Source organism: Natator depressus, chromosome 4 (assembly GCF_965152275.1).
Source record: "Natator depressus isolate rNatDep1 chromosome 4, rNatDep2.hap1, whole genome shotgun sequence".
Taxonomy (NCBI): domain Eukaryota; kingdom Metazoa; phylum Chordata; order Testudines; family Cheloniidae; genus Natator; species Natator depressus.
This window is the reverse complement of record NC_134237.1, coordinates 60,190,485-60,211,578: the sequence shown is the minus strand read 5'-3', so window position 1 is coordinate 60,211,578 and position 21,094 is coordinate 60,190,485. Positions and strand designations below refer to the sequence as shown.

Here is a 21,094-nt window from a genome sequence, read left to right as displayed (position 1 = left end):
GTTATTCAAGAAGAGTTCTGAGGAGACGCTAGGAGAAACGTAGTTAAGTGGGTGAGGTGAAAATGGTAGTTCAGATAATAGTGGGAAAAGGTGCGAGGCAAAAAGAGCATGGAACAAGTTTGACAGAAAAGACACGAAGGAGGGAAAGAGAGCCTTCTAGCCACAACTGATTCTAGATGCATGTGAGCAGAACCATCTCCTAAAGGGTGCCATCCTGCTGCACCACTTAGTTTTTTATATTGCTCTCCCCTGATTGGCCAGTCTTTCCCGTGCCCCAAGGCTGATGGAGGCAGAGGAAGGAAACAAAAATGGTTTCCCCTGGGCGGGCAAAATGGCCAGTGCCACTCCTGCTTGTAGCAGAGCAAAAGGGCCAACAAAGGAGGAGCAAAGGAGAGAAGGGAGGGGAAAATAAGACTAATGGAAAAAATAATATGTAAGTATTCTTTGGGCAACTCTACTTTGACTGAGAGTTGGATTCCAATAGCCTTACTCTATATGAGTAAGGTTATCAGTATCTGACCCTGAATGATCACCACATCCAGACTTATAAAACAGTGAACTTTCCAAATCAGACACATGCCTACAAGGAAAATCTCTCTCTTCTGAGAACAAAGTGACGTCTACTCACATTTTACCTGCAGCCACATAGCACTCAAAGGTGTAAAATCCTGCCTTTGAAAATAAACAAAATCAAAGAAATTACTTCCAATCTGATTCTTACAATGAAATCCCCATGGATTAGGGAGGACCAAACATCAGCTTCAGAAATAAATGAGTTGTGCAAAGCAATTTGCAAACAACAGAGATGAATGATGGCTACCAGCAGAACCATTACAGTTAGGTTTTATTGTATCCCTAACTCAGTTCGGAAAGTAAGCTACTAATAACATAGTAACTGTGACAACTTTTACTGGTTGCCACAACATCTTTGTGGGTCCTATAAGAGACCTATAAGTAACCAGACAGCTGAGGATCTACATATCTGAGGCATCCTCCATTCATCACACCTACCAGGCTGAATTTCCATAGTGACTATGGCCACAAGGGAAAAGCAGGTTAGGCAGGGAATAACACTTTGTTGTGTATGTATTAAAGATCCCCCCCACACCTCAGTGATGAAAATACTAAAGTCGAAACTTTCAAAACCTATTAAGAATGCCTTGCATCTATTGCAACAGTGGCTCCAAACTACTCGTGTCATACTAATCTAGGAAGTGAGGCTGATATAATACTCCTTTGCTGCCACTATGGCACTTCTTCACTGCAAAAAACATGTGTTCTTATCTATATTAACTAATTTAGCTAAATCAGATTAAAATAGCAGTGACAGCAACTCTGCTTCTAACTTAAGTTAGCAGCTCGAGTTTAAGCCTTTATAGGAGTCTTGGGTTGAACTTGAGTTGCTAACCCAGTTGAAATGCCATGTCGCTATGTCTTCATTGCTATTTTAATGCAGGAGCTAAGAACACACTCTTTTTTTTTACAGTGAAAACATACCTGTGTCTTTAATCTGTGCTACTCCTATTCTTCATGTAGTTCTTGTCACTCTACAGTGAGTAATCAAAAGAGGTGGTTAAATATATCATGTAAGTTTGCTCAAGATTTTACTTGTGGTATGGGGGAGAAAAAGATGTGGAAAAAAGACATGGATATGGAAAAAAGCAGAGAAGGAGTAAGAAAAACGGAGAGGGGATGGAAAGCATCAGAGAAGAAGAGGTGGAGGAAGGCAAGGATGAGGGAATGGAGACTGCCAAAGGCGGGGGAGAAGAACTCCAGGGGGTAACACACACACAGCATGTAGATGGAACATTTCTACTGTAATTAGGATGCAATAATTATGGAAACAATGCGGCAACAGAAAAATTTACTGTTTACTGGATACAAATAGTGAGGAAACACCCAGCTCCCTGCAAACTCTATGGACACTCATGCATGCATCAATACTGACAGATCCACAGAAGTTGGGGAGAAATTAGATAGAGCTTAATGGATCCAGATATAATCCAGCCAAACTTAGTCATTCAATGTGTTTCCTCACCAAATTGCTGGGCATTCAGGAATTTCCACACTGATTATATCTGAATACAGACTATTCCCATTTAGGCAGTGACTTGTGCTTGAAAACAGCAGGTTTTGTTTAGTTCCTCAATAACTGCCTTGCTTGAACATGATTCATATGTTTCCTTAGTAACTGCATGGACTGAATAGGACATGGCTTTTTTCCCCTGAATGTGCTGTGATTCAATAGGATCCAGGCATTTTCGTACTGAACATCTGTGACTTGGGAAGGATCCATGTGTTTTCTCAATGAATATTAGTGGAACTGGCAAGGCTCTGAATGTTTCCTTCTTGCTTCCATGCCTGGAATTATCACTCTCTCTATATATATAATCAATGCGTTTTGCTTCATCCAGCAAGATGAATAGATCTAGCTTTTACTCTGCCCCACCTTCTCTCTACGAACGACAGCAAGCCATGTTACAAAAATATGGAATAAAGGTAGGAGTAAATTCTCAAATATTCTATTCTTCCCCCATTAGTTAATTTCCCCCTCCTATATCTATCTAATTTAGATGGTACACAGAGAGAGAGAGAAAGAAATGTCAGAAATGAAATACCTACCACATCTGGATATGTGGAACTGTAACAACACTGGGGAAAAAATACTTCTCCCCTGAAGCTGCTATTTTAAATGATGTTACAGCAGCACTAGCCATTCCAAAGAGTATTGCCATCCCAGGAGTGGTGCTTAAGAAAGGGGTAAAATATTTGTAGTTCTTACCATGCTTGAAAAAGAGGCAAGTAGCAAAGAAGGGCCTAGCAAACACAAAAACTGTATTCTCCTAAGGGCCTAGCAAACACAAAAACTGTATTCTTTCATACCATCTGACCTATCTATATGTGCTCCTGCCACCTTCTTTTACTCACCCTGTTCTTGTTTATCCACGCCAAATTTGCCTTTTCTGAATGCCAGAAATGGTGAGATTCAATACAAAGAAGGACTAGTAAGAAGAGCAAGACACCTGGAAATGTTGAAATATTGTCCTTAGCTTTCACAGAATGATAGATGCCACAGTTCTTAGCATAGATAGGGTGCTGTATGTTCTCAGTGTCACCATAGAAACATTAACAAATTAATCCTCATGACGTGCCCAGTTAGGTAGACACATGAAGAATGGGGAAACAAACAAAAGGTGAAATTCTGGCCCCACTGAAATCAAGGGAAGTTTTGCCAGTGACTTGAATAGAGCCAAGATTCCACCCAGAGAGAGTTTAGAGCACTTGCTTAAATTTATTAGATATAGGATTAGAATTCAGGAGTTCCTGGCTACTAAACCTATGCTTAGTCTAGACCTCATGGCTATAAAATCCCAAGTCCAACAGTGTTTCAGAATAAACCACCTCTCCAACATCTGAAAAAAGATGCAGAACTTTCTGGGGACTAGTGTGATTCATTTTAACCAGGAAAATGAGAAACTATTTTAGCAATAATCAATTTTGACAATTATTTTGTGACATTAAAACCAGAATAGCTACTGCCAAGAGCAGCAGGGTTTTAGAAGTTGTGGCAAAAGATAATGTGACAGAAAAAAAAAAAAAGGCTATACTGGATATTAAGTTTCACTTAACTTGGAAGTTATTTCTGGTAAATGCTTCCCTGCCGTGCTTTTCACTATTTACTGAGCTAATAATGGTGGGATAAAGAGCTAGCATTCACTTTATGGAAAATTTGGACCAGAATAATAAAGAGAACAAAAACTCGCTGAATGTAATAAAACTGTTTATTCTTGCAGATTTTTGCATAATTTAAATTCTCTCTTCTGATGAAGCATATTTGTGCATCTAAAAGTAGGAGTGTGCTTTATTCACTGCTTTCATTTAAAAGCTGTTCCTCCAGCACCCACCAAAAATCAATCTTTATAAAAGCCATCTCCAGGTTCAAGTTTGTTTTAGATCATTGAAGCATGACAAAATGTTACACAATTTAGCAATACACAATAGCAGGGCTGATCACTGCAGGATTCACAAAAATGTAGTGATTTATTTGTATGAGTAGAAAGCCAAGGAAATATATCATCCTTCTAACGTGCCTATCCCCTGGGCTCTTAAGGTGTCACCATAACCGCCTACCTCGGGAATATATTTTCTCCTCATGTGGTTTGCACTGTTTTTTTGGTAAATATATTATTATACCACATTTACCTCAGACCTTTGTGTGGCTTCTCCTTCTAGGAATTTAATAAATAAATTAGTGCAATATTGTTTACACGAATCACTGAAAAGGAGGCTGAGATCCTAACTACAGGGACTATAGCCGCAATTTTATCCAGCTAATGGCTCTGTACAATTATTTAATAAAATTTGTGAAGTGCTTTGGGTTCCACTTGGCTGAAAGGCTCTATAAAAATGCTAGATCATTATCAATCTGCACAGTCTGGAGTGTTACAATCTGCGAGCAAACTTCATTGCATTGAAATTATTAAGGCAGGAGACAGGAACTTCTCCCAGATTGTCAATTTTCAATTATTTTAAGAACCTCCAGTCTATCTTTCCCCCTAAATCATCATTTTCAAATGGAGGCACTGTTGTGACTTCGATGAAAATGAGAGCCCAAAGTCAACCCCTTCCATCTGTGTCCTGGCCTGGCGGCTCTGCAAGAAGCTTGTTTTCCATCACCTTATTTAATAGTTGCACAAACAGAATTAATGTGGTTTCACATCCCTGTGTGTACTTGCTCATTTTATCCCCACAAGCTAAGCAGTTCTTGTTTTGGCACAGATTGTCCCTCTATCCAATTGCATTGTCAGTGATTATTCTTGTGTCTGATCTATAAGGTTATTCAAGATAAGCGTGCATAAAACCGTATTTCTCTCTACGATTCCAAATCACTACTTTGCATGGATCACTTGATCGAGGGCCTGCATGTCTTTTCTAACGCTAGATTCAGGTTAGCAGGATCACGCTGGTGCGCTGTCCTTCCCAGAATCTCGCCTCCCAGCCAGAGAGGAAAGAAGGGGACAACTCCCTGCTGCAGTGCTTGCTCCAGCTATCCATAGGAGCGGAGTCTGCCCTTGTCTGAGAGCCGAGTCACATGGGAGGGGGTGTGTTTGCAGCTCTGCTACTCCTGAGACGTTGTGGGTAGCAGGCGTCTCAACTGCAGCAGCAGCAAGGCAGCTGTCTCCTCCCGCCTCTCTCTCACACACTTGTTATTCCCCGCATCAACTTTGGCAGGTGTGTGTGTGTGTGTGTATGGCTTAGAGGATTTCCTATTGCTCTGGCAACAGGAATAATGCACCTGACTCCGGCGGGGGGAAAGCGGAGCGAGGCGCGGATGCGAAAGAAATAAAGGAGGCGAGCGAGAAGAGGAGGCATCCGGCAGCAGCAGCGCTCGTGGAGCAGCGCACAGGCTGTGGCAGTGCGTGCGCGGCGACGGGCCCCTGGCTGAGCCGTAGGACTGCAAACAAACCCCTCCCAATGCTGAATTGGAAGCAATCCCCGTGTCATTGCACTGGGCTGTGAGGAGGTGGCTGAGGAGCACCCGGCGCTCGGATCCTCCCGCTGCGGGGAGACCCGGACCAGGGGCTCTCGCGTCTGAAACGGGGGGAAGCAGCGGAGATGGGGCAGCGGCCGCTGCCCCCGAGGGCGAGCGGCAGGTGCCAGAGGCAGCAGGAGCGGCCGCTCCCCCGGGGGAGCAGGAGACGCGGGGGCCTAGGGGCGCCTGGGGCCGGGCTGCTGGCGCTGCTCTTGCCCCTGTGGCTGTGCGCGGCGGGGGGCTGCTCGGCCCAGCTGTACAACCTGAGCCTGGCGGTGGATGAGGGGCTCCCGGCGGACACGCTGGTCGGGGACATCCGGGCCGGGCTGCCCCCGGGCGACGGGCAGCCGGGCGGCTTCTTCCTGTCGGAGGGGAGCGGCGAGTCGGCGCTGCTGGCGGATTTCCACGTGCAGCCGGACACCGGCATCATCCGCACGGCGCGGCGGCTGGACCGGGAGCGGCGGGCGCGCTACAGCTTCGTGGCGGCCACGCTGCGCGGGGAGATGGTGCAGGTGGAGATCGCGGTCACCGACGTGAACGACCATCCGCCCCGCTTCCCGCGGGACTCGCTGCGGCTCAACGTCTCCGAGCTGAGCCCGCCCGGCACCGCCTTCCGCCTCCCGGGCGCCCGGGACCCCGACGCCGGCAGCTTCGGCACCCAGGGCTACACGCTGCTGGCCGAAGGGCAGGAGGCGGCGGCGGCGGCGCCGCTCTTCCAGCTGCGCTACGGCTCCCCCCCGGAGCCGCTGGACCTGGTGCTGCTGCGGCGGCTAGACCGGGAGCGGGCGGACTCGCACCGGCTGGTGATCGAGGCCTGGGACGGGGGCAGCCCGCGGCTGAGCGGCCGCCTGCGGGTGGAGATCCGGGTGCTGGACGAGAACGACAACGCGCCCGCCTTCAGCCAGCGCGAGTACCGGGCCCGCGTGCGGGAGGACGCGGCGCCGGGCACCGCCGTCTGCCGCCTGCGGGCCACCGACCCGGACCTGGGCGCCAACGGCCAGGTGCGCTACCTCATCAACCGCCGCCAGAGCGACCCCGCCGCCTACTTCGCCGTGGAGGAGCGGACCGGGCTGCTGCGCGTCAACCGCCCGCTGGACCGCGAGGCCCGCGCGCTGCACCGCGTCATCGTGCAGGCGCGCGACGGCGGCGCCGAGCCCGAGGTGGGCAGCGCGCTGGTCTCCATCGCCGTGCTGGACGTGAACGACAACAGCCCGGCCATCCGCGTGCTCTACCTGACCGAGGGCGGCGGCGCCCGGCTCTCCGAGGCCGCGCGGCCGGGGGACTACGTGGCCCGCGTCTCCGTCTCCGATCCCGACGAGGCCGGGGACGAGATCGGCCTCACCCTGCAGGGCGGGGACGGCACCTTCGCCCTGCGGCCCGGCGGCGCCGCCGGCCTCTATTTCCTCTGCGTGGAGGGGCCCCTGGACCGCGAGAGGCGGGACCTGTACGAGCTGCGCCTGGCGGCCACCGACGCCGGCTCCCCGCCGCTCTCCGCCCGCGAGACGCTGCTGCTCCGCATCGCCGACGTCAACGACCAGCCGCCCGCCTTCCCGCAGCCCCGCTACCGCGCCGCCGTCTCCGAGGCCGCCTCCCCCGGCACCACCGTGCTGCGGCTCAGCGCCTCGGACGCCGACGAGCCCGGCTCCCCCAACGCCCAGGTGCGCTACGCCCTGGAGGCGGCGCCGGGCGCCGCGGGCCCCGAGCTCTTCCACATCGACCCGCTGAGCGGCGTGATCAGCACCCGGCGCGGCCTGGACCGCGAGCGGGAGGCGGCGCTGGAGCTGCGGGTGGTGGCGCGGGACCTGGGGGAGCCGCCGCTCTCCGCCTCCTGCCTGGTGAGCGTCCTGGTGGAGGACGCCAACGACAACGAGCCCGTCTTCGAGCAGCAGGTCTACAACGCCAGCCTGGCCGAGCACGCGGGGCCCGGGCACTGCCTGCTGCAGGTAACCGGGCTGGGGGGTGGGGGCGGGGGCAGTGGCCCTCCAGGGCAGCCCTTTGGGGCCGGAGCAGGTGGGGAGTCTTGGGGCAGCTTAAGCATCTTCTCCGGAGACACCTGGGTTCGTTGGTACTGGCTGTGCTCAGGGGCCTGTAGCAGCCCTCTCCCTATGTAGGGACAGGGAGCATCCTTGTGGGGGGAGACATGCGGGCAGCAAGCTGCCTTGGCAGGGCCTGCATCGGGCTCACACTATGGCCGATGTAGAAAACCTCACCTGTTGTGTCCCCTAGGCACGGTTGCCAGAGAGTATCTGCATGCATCTGATGAAGTGGGCTTTAGCCCACGGAAGCTTATGCTTAAATAAATTTGTTCGTCTCTAAGGTGCCACAAGTACTCCTTGAACTCCTATACTGTCTGCTTAACTGTTGTCACGCCCAAATCGCAACATCCCCCTCCACGGGCTTCTGGTTTCAAAACATTGCACACATACTGATTGTAAGGCATAACAATTTTCTTCCCGCTTTTCTCATTAATTAGTTGTAAGAAGGAAGCCAAAGAAATAATTTCCTTTTTGCAAACACTGTCACATTTTACAAATCGGTAGGTTATGTTGGTGACTTGGGGTAAACCAAGGAAATTCACACACAAAATCTTTCCTTCCTGGGCCTCTCTGGAAAACTCCTGTAGATTAGTATACAGAAAACATAGAAAAGGGGCATCTTCAGCATGGTACACCCCTTTTGCCAAGTACCACTGAAGATATGCTGTAGAGTTGGGAAGGTATGCCTCGCCATGTGTTTCTGGAGTGTCCGTTATCCTCAACCATGCATGGATTCCATAGCAGAATTAACCCTGACAGTCAGTATTAACTTCACTATGTGTCTGCTTTTTCCTTCATGAAAAGGGATTTCCGGAGGAATGGACTAGCTGCAGAGATCCAAGGCAGCACAATTCTATTGAAGTTGGTCTTCTGTGGAGCCAAAGAAAGGCACAAGGATCTCTTGAGGCTGTACAGGAGGCTCTGGGTTTTGCCATGTGGGCAGAACCCTGTAACCATTCCATGTGAGTGAGGCAAACTTTGGTCCTTAGAAGAACAATAGCTTTTTGTGCTCCTTGTGGTTTCTCTGGGGGAAAAGTCTTTCTGGTCCCAGACTGTTTTTCTAAACATTCCACAGACCCGGGGGATACATATTGTTCTTTCTCTTCCATAGTATCCTCCAGGCTTTGCATTACCATTTGCTGTATATGGTATCATAGAAACAGAATTACTTTTTGACAGAGTCATGGCTTCAAGATGTTTGCGTAGTTGTGGTTCTGTTGGTACAAGATGAACAAACTGAAAATGGAGGAATGAGCTATTTTTGCACCAATCTTAAGTGTTTATTTTGTACAGTATGCAGGCACTTCATACTGGTTGCTTTAGAAATTAAAATTATAATCGTATTATTAGTTGCCCTCGTCAGGATTGACTGCTTGGGTGGTCTTGGTGAGCTAGTTTTATGGAGGATGGTGTAACATAGAGTTGGCTAGCGTTTCAACACGGATGCAATAAAATGCGTTCCAACATTAAGGCCTGAGCCTGCAAACACTGATACAGGTGAATAACTCCTCTCATGGTTTCAGTAGGGCTGCTCACATGAGTAAAATAATTCATATCTGTAAGTATCTATAGGATCTAGCCCATTGGATGCAACTAAAAAACAAACAAACAAACAACAATCAAATCCTCAAAAAATACAGAATAAACTGCTGATAGTGATCTTGACCCTCACTGGAGCCATAGCAGGTAAAGAAAACAGGAAGGAAAGCTCACAGTAATTATACTTTCCTTAGCTTCATGTGTTGCAATCAGGGGTTTATTCACACCATATTTCTGCTAGTGGAATCCTTTTGCTCCAAAGCCTTGTGGGGTTTTTCCTAGTGTTTGGTCTCTTTACCATTGAGATGTGCTTCCAATTAAATCCTAGTTGTAGCATATGGATCACATGAGTGATAGATTTTCTTATGTGTGCTTTCTGTCAGCAAAGTGATGAAGTATTTTGTATCTGATCTTTATAGCTTTAATTGTGTTCATTTTAATATGAACTACAACCTCTGCAAAAAATTAAAGGAATGTATTATTTGTCTTCAGTAGTGGCCACAATGTGGTAAGCACTGCAATTAATGCATTTTGTTTTATAGATAGTGAATGCTCTGAATAGCAAGGGCAATTGGTTGGCATTCAACACAAAACTGACTTGAAACTAGACTTATCCTCTGGTGTTCTTCATTTCAGCTCCTCCATAGTTATGCTGTCTGGCTTCTGCTCTGGTGTGGTGCCACCAAATACATCATTTTACAACATCACCTGCACCATTTTGAGCCTCCATTCAATGATAAGCGCTTGCCTGAGTAGAGCTTAGCTAAACGGTGTATTTATTGTATGGGGTTTTGTGAAGTGTTCTTAAAAAGATTTAATTTGTATCTCTTGGCATGTAAAAACTCTTTGACACTAGGGCTAGATAATAAACACAGAGTCCCTATGAGCTGGTTCTAATGGTAGTTATTACTGAATGACGGATTCTGAAGCTTTGCTGCAGGAAAGGAGCCAGACAGCATGACATGAGGGAACTGAAATGAAGGAAAAAGGAATAGTTAGCTTTGCAATATGATCATAAAAGTTTACCTGCCAATGAACAAGGTCAGTTCACTGACCCTTTACCATGATGATTAATGCTATTTTTTTTTTAAAAAAAAGATGTTTTACTTTCCCGTCAAACAACTACTCCTCTACAAGTGTGGTTGAGTAGAATTTTGCCAGGCTGTTATTTTCAAAATATCCATGTCACCATTGGTATTTGGGAGTTTTGGCTTATAAAAATTAGTGTTTAAAATGCAGTTTGTGTTTTAAACGGTTAGCTCATATTAGCATTCAAGTGTGCTGCAATCAGCTCTTTTTTGAAGATGGTAACTTTTAAAACCAAAAACTTCTTCCACTCAAACTCCCTCCTAGTTACAGGTCACATGAGATGTTTCCTGCTGGCTTCATGCTTTGAGAAGCAAATAGAAAAGCTGGCAAAACCATTTGAGGAGTTTATGTGCTGCTAGTCAGATACTTCAGCCTCATTTGGGTTGCCAAGTGATAGCAATAGTGAGGAGGATTGCAGCCAGCAGTCCATGGTGCTGAAGGAAAGTTGTTTTTTAAATTGGTGTGGCCTCAATCTACAGTAGGAACTGATTATTCCTGACATATAAGAGTGATTTAGTCATGTATATATTACCATCCTCAAGGAGGTGTGGAGACTAAAAGAAATGTAATATACATACCTTATTTTTTTTAAAAAAGGTTTAAATGTACTAGTGGAGAATGAGGGTTTTCCAGCGGGTCATTCAAACATCAAATGTACCGTATATGTTGACTGGCACTGCACTGTTGTAACTATGAGTAGAGCTTGAAAAAATTGCCATGTACCTATCATAGGTATAGGACTAAACCTATTAGCCAGAGGTACACACAAAAGATAAGGTGGGGCCCAACAGCAAGGTTCTGGGGGAATGCTGTAGTGAAGTCCAGACATTTCCAGCTGCTAGGAATGAGGAGGGTGCTGGGATTTCTACATGGGTGTTGACCCTGGATTCTAGTTGAGGGCTAAATTTTTCTCATCACTTTGCATATGTCTAATCCAGTGTTTCCCAAACTTGGGACGTCGCTTGTTCAGGGAAAGCCCCTGGCGGGCCGGGCCCGTTTGTTTACCTGCCGCGTCCGCAGGTTCGTCCGATTGCGGGCTCCCACTGGCTGTGGTTTGCTGTGCCTGGCCAATGGGGGCCGCGGGAAGTGGCGTGGGCCGAGCGACGTACTGGCTGCCATTTCCCGCAGCCCCCATTGGCCGGGCACAGCGAACTGAGGACAGTGGGAGCCGCGATCGGCCGAACCTGCGGACACAGCAGGTAAACAAACCGGCCTGGCCCGCCAGGGGCTTTCCCTGAACAAGCAGTGTCCCAAGTTTGCGAAACACTGGTCTAATCAATTGTGAAGCTTCAAGCTAATGGCTTGGACAACTGACTGTGTGAAAAAGCTTTTTTTTTTTAATCTCTTTCCCACCCCTCCAGAGCCTCCTGGCTGTCTTAAGGAAGAGAGGGCTGTTTTGTGGTAACTGCTCTCCCAGAGATTTCCAGCTGCAATTAATAGTGGGGAGGGGAAAAGTCTCTATTTTTCCACCCCTCTCCTAGCCATTTTCTTGGGACCTATAAGCCCAATATCTGACTTGTTATTGCTCATAACTTTACCAAGAACCTGCATGAAACTGACATCATTATTGACTGTGTCATTGCTGCTTCCATGGTTCTGAAGAGAACCTTGGTAAGTGAAGAATTTTGTTAATTTCACTTGGCTGCTGCTTGGCAAACTTATTAGCAGCAGAAATGGACTGAAGCTACCTGCATAATAAGGAATGCAGCTCTGCATTGTTTTACCTTTGGTTCACAACTGTAGGACCTAAAAACCATTTTTAAATAAAAATTTAAATTCTGCAGAAGTGAATGGTTTAATCCCCTTTGCTCATCAGGGAAATCTTCCTGCTCTGCGGTGATTAGATTTTTCAACCCAGATGGGTAAAGTATAGAAACCTCTTACTTTCTCCCCACTAAACTGATGACTGTAACAAAGAGCTATGTTCTAGATCTTGCCGGTAGTTGCTCTACTCTACTACCCTGCTATAAATCTAGTCAGTCAGTAAATGCTGGTCATTTGTTTTCATCTGTATTCCAAATGACAAGATGTGGTCAAGAATTTTTGCCTGACAAGAAATTTTACTCCTGTTTTGATTGCTGTTTGGGTTTCCTTCATTTCAATTTTTTTCCTCTTTGAAATGAAGTCTCAGAGACTAGTTGTGTGGATGGTACTGGATCACTCTGCACCTAAATCTGCATTTGATTAATTTCACTTGCTTTACAAATATCCATAGCTTGAATGAACCTGCCCCTCTCATGTAGAAACAATGTAGGCTTTCAGTGCTCCAGTGCCTACCACCATGGGAAAATGCCATTAACTGTGCTTTAAGTGCACTCTCAGCAGCAATGAGAAAAATTTAAAACTTTGTTTATACTGATTCATTTTATTCAGGCAGATTTTCTTGCAAATCCACCTAATTTAGTAGAAACAGTTGCTCCATCTCTTGGTTAGTTATGGCTTCTGACACAATGTGGTGGTGTTCAGCAAGCACTCGGGTAGGTTAGAGAGATGCAAGTCAGCTATTAACTGCATAAACACAAAGATCAATCTGATCTGTCCTTACAATATCCCTGCTGCTCAGTGAGAGACAAAGTATTTTCTGGAAAATAAACTGAATTTATATGCATCACTGAGAAAAAAAACTAGGTTGGAATAATTTAGAATCACCACCTGAAATCTAAACAAACAGGAAAAATCCTTAAGAGTGTGTGTGGGGTGGAGGAACCAAACAGAAATGAATGGGTTATTGGATGTTGTGAAGTAGAGGGAAAGAGTATGCATTGAAACGCACAGAGTAAATTTGTTAGTTATAAATTTTGTGGGTTTTTTAAATTGTCATGCATATTACACACAAGCCACTATGGGTTATAAGTACACTTATCTTAAACTCACTGTTTATTTTGTTTCTGCTTCGTCATCTCACCAGTATAGCAACAGACAACAAGATGAGCTCAGTAGGAGAGAAACTCTGTAAATGAAACTAGATAACACAAGTAAAAAGTGTTATATTAAAAACAGACAAGCAAGCAAAATACCAACCATCCCAAAACAGTGCTCCACTCAGCCTTGCCATCAGTCGAGACCTTAGCGCCTGGGTGAAAAGACCTGCATTCTCCCCCAAAACACTCTTCCGCTTGTGTGTCTCCAGCAGAGATTTTTATAGACCTTCCCTTTTCACAGGAGTCCAGGGGGAGGAACTGAGAAGTTGGAATAAACTTTTTTTATATACTGGAGACTAGGTAATGCCCCTGTACCTTCTCCTACTCGGCCTGACAGATATGTGGCCCACAACACAAGTGGTACCACTCCTCACCCAGCATGTGAAAATGAATTAGCATATAAGTGTGCTGCTGCCAACCTCATGGCATACAGTGAAGGAATAGAGCCAGATACTAGGAAATGATCCTGGCATTGGTATCTTCCAAGCTGCAAGGGCGTTATCTGCGGAACTGGTCAGTAATAGGTTGACTAAATGCTTTTGTCAAATGGCAATTGTTGACCTGAAACCAGGATAGATAAAAATCAATGATTTTAAAAAAATAAATAAATAAATTGGTTTTTAATGTAAATTGGATTTTTTTGATAAAATGCTTTTTTAAGATGCATTATAGCTCAAAGATATCTCATCATGGAATAGGGATTATAAATTCTAATTCTATAGTATGAGACCATATATTCATGTAATGTTTAAGAAAAGTTTTGTAAATAAGTTCCAAAAGTTCATGGATTAGGAACCCAATCTTATGGGGTTTCAGGGGCTTCTGTATAGATTATTTAGGTTCATCTTTCTATCTACCCAATGGGACTCAGGGCTCAGTCTTGAAGATACCATCAGAGATTCTTAGTTTTGCAGTTCTCAAACTGTGGATTTGTGTCTCTAGAGATAACATGCTTGTGTAGCAACAAAAATGTTTTAAAATAAATAAATAATATAGAGAGGTGAGAAATAACGGACCTCAACCCTATTGTCCCTCTGAAAATTTGTGTACACAGAGTCAATCCCTTACCTCTCTCTAAAAGTGCAAGCTTTCAAAGAGGTCAGTGAATAGAAGATTGTTGGGGGCGGAATAGATCTGGACAAGGAGAAGAAGTCTGGAGATAAATGTGAGAAGGGAGGGACAGGCAATAGAACTAAAAGTGAAACTGTTTTGAGCAACATATTCCAGAAGTCTTGAGGTCTTTCTGAGTGTAGCCTTCATTGATTTGAGATCTACCATACCATTCTCTCACTAGAAGGGAAAACCTATAATGGCAGCAGGCCGTAAAAGAGACCCAGTTTGGGAATAAGAACCATTCAAGAAATATGTTTTCTTGTGATGCTTTAGAGAAAGTCACACCAGTGAACAAGTGGAAGGCACTTAAGTGGATTCAGAGACTGTTGAAGTGATAATCTCACTTTTAACAGCAGTAGCTTCTTCTGCCAATGTTGAAATAATATTTTCTTTCTTTGGACTAATTCATTCCAAATTGAGAAATCGTTTGGGACCTGAAAAAGCAGGAAAGCTTGTTTTTCTTTTCCAGATTATGAACAAACAGGACAATGAAGGTGACGACTCCTCAGTTAGCTGCAGAAGCCAATATTTTAAGTATCTCATGTTGACCTAGTTGACGTTGATTTAATTTTTGTTATTATAAAAAAAAATTTCATATAATTATTTTAGTTAAAAACAGTTTTAACAAAAACAAACCTGATTTTAAAAAACTTAAATGTTTAACTAAATTCAAAAATTCACATGCTTGTTTTGTTAAAATGTTATATGTTTGCTGTTGAAGGAAAAAAATCCAGAATACATAATGTTGTTGTTTTAGTTAAATAAAACAATTCAAATGTCTGTCTGGTGATGTTCTCCTCCTAATACAGCATGGCAAGCAAATCCTCCAAATATTAATGATTAACCTGTTGAATTGGAGATAGTTCACCTCCCAATGACTTCACAATTATCTGCTTCAGTTACCTTTGGTAAATGAAGTAACCAACAATCATTTATTTTCTGATATAGCTGTAAAACTAACCTGAAAAGTTTTCAAAATAAATCTCTTTAAAAATGTATAGTGTGTACCTTCTAAAAATGAAACCTACATCTATCTCTGAGTTGTAAAGAATATGTATTAAGGTTATAACAACCAACAAGAATGCACTTTTATGTAGAAATCCATGATTAAATCGAGTCTTCCTGACTAGTGATTTAAATCATGATTTAAGTCAATTTGATTTAAATCAAATCCACCCTGTCTGAAACTGGGCTGAGTTCGACAAATTCCCCAACTTGTAAAAGATGCTGAGGGGAAAAGTGTTTCAAAGTCAAAGTTTTCCAGTTCAAAATGACTTTTTGTTTCAACATTTAAATTAATTAGACTGAAAAAGATTTTTAAAAAGCTGAAATCCAAACAAAACATTTCAAAATTATTAAAACCAAATGGTCTGACTGAAAACAAACAGCTCAGTGTGTGTATATTTTTGAAATTTTGAATTTTCATCTTGATTCAAGATAGCTCTGAGTTTGAAAAATTTTCCTACTTGTGGGCCAGAAAAACTGTTTCCTGTCCAGCTCAAAGGGTAAGGGTGATAAGGGTTAAGTGGGTCAGAGGTGGTAATAGCACAGCATCTATAGCTCTATTGCCTATTGCACCAGCCTCTTTTTCTATCATAATATATAATGGCGGAGGGAGCATGGGAGGGTGCACTTCCTGCACAGCATGAATCTCCACTCTGGCAATTCCTGTGTGTCAGTGCACAGTGGGAGGCTGGGGATGGAATGAAGCCAGAGGATCTGCCTCTATATAGTTCCTCACAGTTCCCCTCCCCATGGGCCAAAGAGGCTCTCAGAGAAGAGCCTGCACATCTCTGAGTGGTGGTGAGGATTCCTCCCTGTCTGTGCCCATGTTTCACTCCAGCGCCAGCTTGGTTACTTAGGCTGTGGGTTGCCCTGTAATGATTTGTGCTGAATAGCTTTAGACTGAATGATACATGCTACAGAATCATACCATAAGCATTCAATGTTAACATAAATGGGTAATTTGCAAAGTATTCTACTACAGTTCTGTGGGCCTCAGTATTGTGGGTGATGACAAACTAGCTCTCTTCTGAGCTGTTCTGCTGATCGTAATGTAGTGCATTGAGGAATGAGTGGAAGTCTTACCTTTACATTTCCTTGCTAATGTAGGTTTAAATCAGTCTCTTAACTTTATTTTGAAGCTTTTTTGAATGCTTCTGAATGCTTTTCAATATCCACTGTACTGCTGCTTATGGAGTTTTAGTGTGGTATGTGTCAGAAAACAGTATTAACTGACATGCCACTATAGTCAAGGATCTGTCATTGTTTCTAGTCTTCGCTGACTGCATGTGTGGGGAATATAACATTTGTCTCTTTCGTACATAACAGGCTGAAACTTGACCTGTAAATTTTCATTTAATTTAATTCTGTTTAAGTACTTTTCTGCATACCTGACACTAGGATTCATTTTCTGGTGCATTAAGAACATAATATATTTTGTATCCTAAAATATACCTGGTAACTTCCTTTGATGCAAAACCTTTTCCTGATGGGATTTTGCAAAGCGAAATGTTTCAACCTGTAGCAAGACTACTAAATCAAATCCTGACATAAATTTGTCATGGTAAGCTCTTCAAGGCAGAGACAGTGTTATATTTTATGTTTGTTTACAGTGCTATATAAGTGTTGTAATATTAAAATGTATTATTTAAAAATGTGTTTTAGGATTAATAATTAATATTAGTAAGTGCTCTGAATATGTAAAGGTCCGTGTAAACGTTGTTTTTATTATTTATTGATGCAGTAACAGCAGTGGCTTTGAATGGTGTAGTAGTCAAAGAGTCAGGTTTGAAATACCTAGTTTTCTGGGAGTTGATAGGTTGAATTGACTTATCATCCTTCTGAAGTTGGTCACTATGCATTTTATTGTGTGCCACAATGTCTGGAATAGCTCATGACTCAAAGTATTTATGTCAGGGTAGACACCCCAAAGTAACAGTGTGTTCTATAATTAGATTTCACCAAGCCAGTGACAAATGTGAACTCTTGGATCACTATACCAGTCTTACCATAGAGTCATAGACAGTCCCCTTAGACACTCCAGTTTATCTTGCCATATAGACAACCTGGTTGCTTACACCAAAAACCAAATCACATTTAGGTTGCTTCCAGTTGCAAGAGGCCAGTCACTTACCCCAGGTCAGTTGGTACTGTAGGTCTTACACCAAAGACAATACTGGTAGCCAATTTTGTGGTAAACTAACTGTTTATTACCTGAGAAAAGGAAGTGAGAATTATTGAGAGGTTAAAGCTGGTAAAATATATGCATAGTGAGTCACAGTTTGTAATTGAACAATATTGAACAATCAGTTTGATCTATAATAAAATACAAGAGAATTGGCCTGGGGCTCTGGCATGAGCTTGCACCTGGTCTGCTAACATCACATTGTATGAAGATCTTTTTAGTGAGATTTTAAAAAGTAAAGTCTTGTCTGCTCTAAATGGACATTAAAATCCCATGAGACCTTTTTGTTTTTTAAAGGTAGTGTTTCCCCATTACCTTTGCCCAAATGTCCACTTCCATCAGTGTGGTGCAGTATAAGGTAAACTGATTGTTTGCCTGGATGCTGGGTGGTGGAGAACCGTAGAATACTGTTTTTATTATGCAGTGTATAGGTTTCAGTATATGTCATAGGTGTATGTTTAGTGTATGATTTAGAATAAGAGAGAAGGTATATGGTGGAAAGGTGTATTATATAATGTTTTGTATTGTATATTGTATTCTAAACTATGCCCTGTACAAGAGCACAAGCACTCTTGCTGATTTTACAAGATATATTGAGATGTTCTCGATATCTGAGTGGAAGAGATGAATTCTTTGTATACACTGTACAGTCTGTCTTCTTGGTAAGTAGTATGTGTTTCATTATCTAGTGTATCATCTTCACACATTCAAATTAAATATTTAATAAGATTTTGGCAATTAAAATACTAAAAATTCAAATATATTAAGTGTGTATTTCAGAAGTGTGTTTCCTATATGCAGTGATATTTTCAAATATCTAACACAGCATATGCATTTTTTAGTATGGGAGATTCTGCTTGCTAAATCTTCCTTTTCTTACTCATGCAAAATGTCCATTGACTTAAATGGGAGTTTTGTGTGAGTAAGGTGAGACGGTATTGGTGCTGTATGTGTGCTTTCATAATAATATAGTGTAGGTGATTAAGGCCCAGATCCTGGACTGTAGCTGAGTGCACAGTGCAACAAAGGAATGCTATGTACCACCTTTGCACTTTCCATAATGCTAGGGTGGCTCTGTGTCAGCCTGTTTCCTTGGTGTAAGTTAGAAGCTGGAGGCTGCTCTAATTTGTACCAGATGCCATTGACCTCAATGGAACAATTGGCAGCCAGAGCTTGCTGGGGTATGGATAACCCAGTCATACCCCCTTTTCCCTGGGCTGTGCTTCCTATGTTGGTGTTGCTCGTAAGGTGAGTGTGGCCTAGGAAGCACAACCTCAACCCTGCACAGGTTGAACCTGTCTAGTCTGGCACCCTCAGGACCTGACTGGTGCCGAACCAGAGAATTTGACGAACCACGGGAGGTCAGTGCTGAGTGCCAGCGGGTCTCCATAGGCATGGGAAGTAGGGATGCAGGGGTGCTGCAGCAACCCTGGGCTTTGCACCCAGCGTGGTCCCCTGCCTGGGGCCCCGCTGCCACCAGACCTGTGGGAAGTAGGGATGCAGGGGCTGCTGCAGCAACCCCCGCCCAGGGTCCCAGCCGTCGGCTCCAGGTCTTCCCCCTCTCTCCTGGAGTTTGAACGCCGCGAATCCGCTGTTCGTGGATCTCCAGAAGCGCTGGGAGGGAGGAGGAGGAGTTGGTAAGTGCAGGGCCACCTGTGCGCAGGGGGAGAGGAGCCAAGGGGGGGAACTTGATGCTGGTGGATGCTCCAGCCCCGGAGCACCCACGGAGTCGGTGCCTATGCCAGACCACAGATTTTGCTGGACCATGGAGTGCCTGATTTGAGAGGTTCAGCCTGTACCACCAAAGGATTCTCATACATTGGGGGTAATTCTCCCCATCATGCTGTTCAGGGATAGAGTGTGCTGGTGACTGCAACAAAGCCCAGGATCTCTACTAACTTGTTGAAGTTCAACATAAAATAATTAATTAATGTACCTACTTTAGTATATTGTGTTGTACAGTATAGTGCACTGTGTGGCTGTTCGACATACAGGCCCAGATTTTTAAATGTATAGGTGTTGCTGTTTTTAGTGTTCCAAGGTCTAACTAATTTGGAACCTAAGTTTCATTTTCAAAAGGGATTTAGGCACTCATGAGCCAGAATCCCATTGACAGCAGTGCCTAAATACTTTAACTTGGCCACAGTGCCTGAATTTGTTCCCACTGAAGGATCAGATTGTAGTTTATAGTGTAGCTGTATATTGCAAAAAACATGCAGCATAAAAAGAACTGCATATATTCTTATATGAAAGATATAACCAATTATATCTAACAATAGCTTGAAGAGAACACACATTGTGACAGATTACTGTCGATCATCCACAGTAGTTCTGTGCTATAGATCATTTTCTTCTAAGGATTGAATAAAGAAAATATTCATATTGTTTTTAGAACAAAATGTTAGTCTCTCTGAAAGTCCAGAAGCTAAAGATCATGTGCTTTATCTGTCATATTATCTAAACCCCTAAGCATTTTGCTGTTAGAACAGTTTGCACTTTTAAGGTCCATAAGAGAATTATTGTAGCTCACTGTTTAGAGCTTCTAAGTTAATTTTATTTCTTCAAAACCCAGGCATATGGAATAACAAAATCTCTGAAATGCGATTGTACTTTTTTGGCTGTGGAATGCACATCTCAGCAAGAAAGGATTTCATATAAAGCTGCAATAGCGTATTACAGAAAATATCCATTTTTAATGCCCTGAATAGGGAAAGGCCTCGGATTTTCAGAAAATATGTTTGAAATACAATATAAGTATGTTTAAAACCAAGGAGCATCTGCAGGACTTCAGATTTGTTCATGTTTTATGTATTAAACATAAATAGAAGACAAAGTAATAGAGATGTTCTTTCTTACATAAAATGTACATATTTCCAACAGCCACTAATGGAAAGGGAAGATTTTTTTTTAAACTTGTATTTTAATATTCTGGATTTGTTTCCCTTACATGTTTTGCTTTTTCAAAAAAGGGTATTTAGTGCTTCTGAAATGTGTCAGATTGCTGGGTTTAGTGGCTGAAATCCTCCCTTTAGCCACTGCACAGAACAGTACAGGCTTCAGCAGTACGTATTTCTTTCGTCTTTGTCCCTCAGCACTGAGCTGGGGAGATGAGAGGTTAGTTCTTTAATGTATTCAGACCTGTCCAGTTAATGCAAAGTGTTATTGCTAAGAATTGAACTGCAAACTTATTTCACATAAGTCTCAAACAGCGATCAAAAGCTGACAGGTTGCTATCAACCTGGGCCAGCGTTGAGACAAACTTCTCCCCCGCCCCCAGAAAAATAAAAGGCTTTTACATCCTACTACTAGTCTCTAGAACTATCCAGTCCCACTTCTCGCTTTCTAAATTTTCAAAAAGTTGTCTAGAGTTAAGTAGACTTTGCTGGCTGGTGGTCTGCTTAATGTGGTTGTAATTTTTTATACTCTAAAACTTGTTTGGAAATGGGGGAGGGGAAACCACAAACCAGACAACTCCACTTGCTTGAAAACTAGACAGTACAGAAGTTATTGGTCAATATATAATTATAACTAAATATTATTTAATTGTTCATCCAGTTTGCACTGTTGGTATTTATTTGAACACTGCGTTTAGTTTAATTGTTAGTTTATAGCAATTTGTATAATTCATATTCTGGATTTCTAAATTCATGCTGGGTATTCTTCAGCTCCCCAGAAA

The 21,094-nt window shown here is 43.6% G+C and overlaps 1 protein-coding gene across 1 annotated transcript in view; it reads left to right on the top strand.

Annotated features, from left to right (window-relative positions):
* Nucleotides 1–5,616: 5,616 nt before the first annotated feature.
* DCHS2 (dachsous cadherin-related 2) overlaps nucleotides 5,617–21,094 on the top strand; it is a 220,853-nt gene continuing 205,375 nt past the window's right edge. The window contains exon 1 of the mRNA XM_074951108.1: nucleotides 5,617–7,476. Coding sequence (XP_074807209.1) covers nucleotides 5,617–7,476 — 1,860 coding nt within the window. The remainder of the gene's footprint in view (nucleotides 7,477–21,094) is intronic.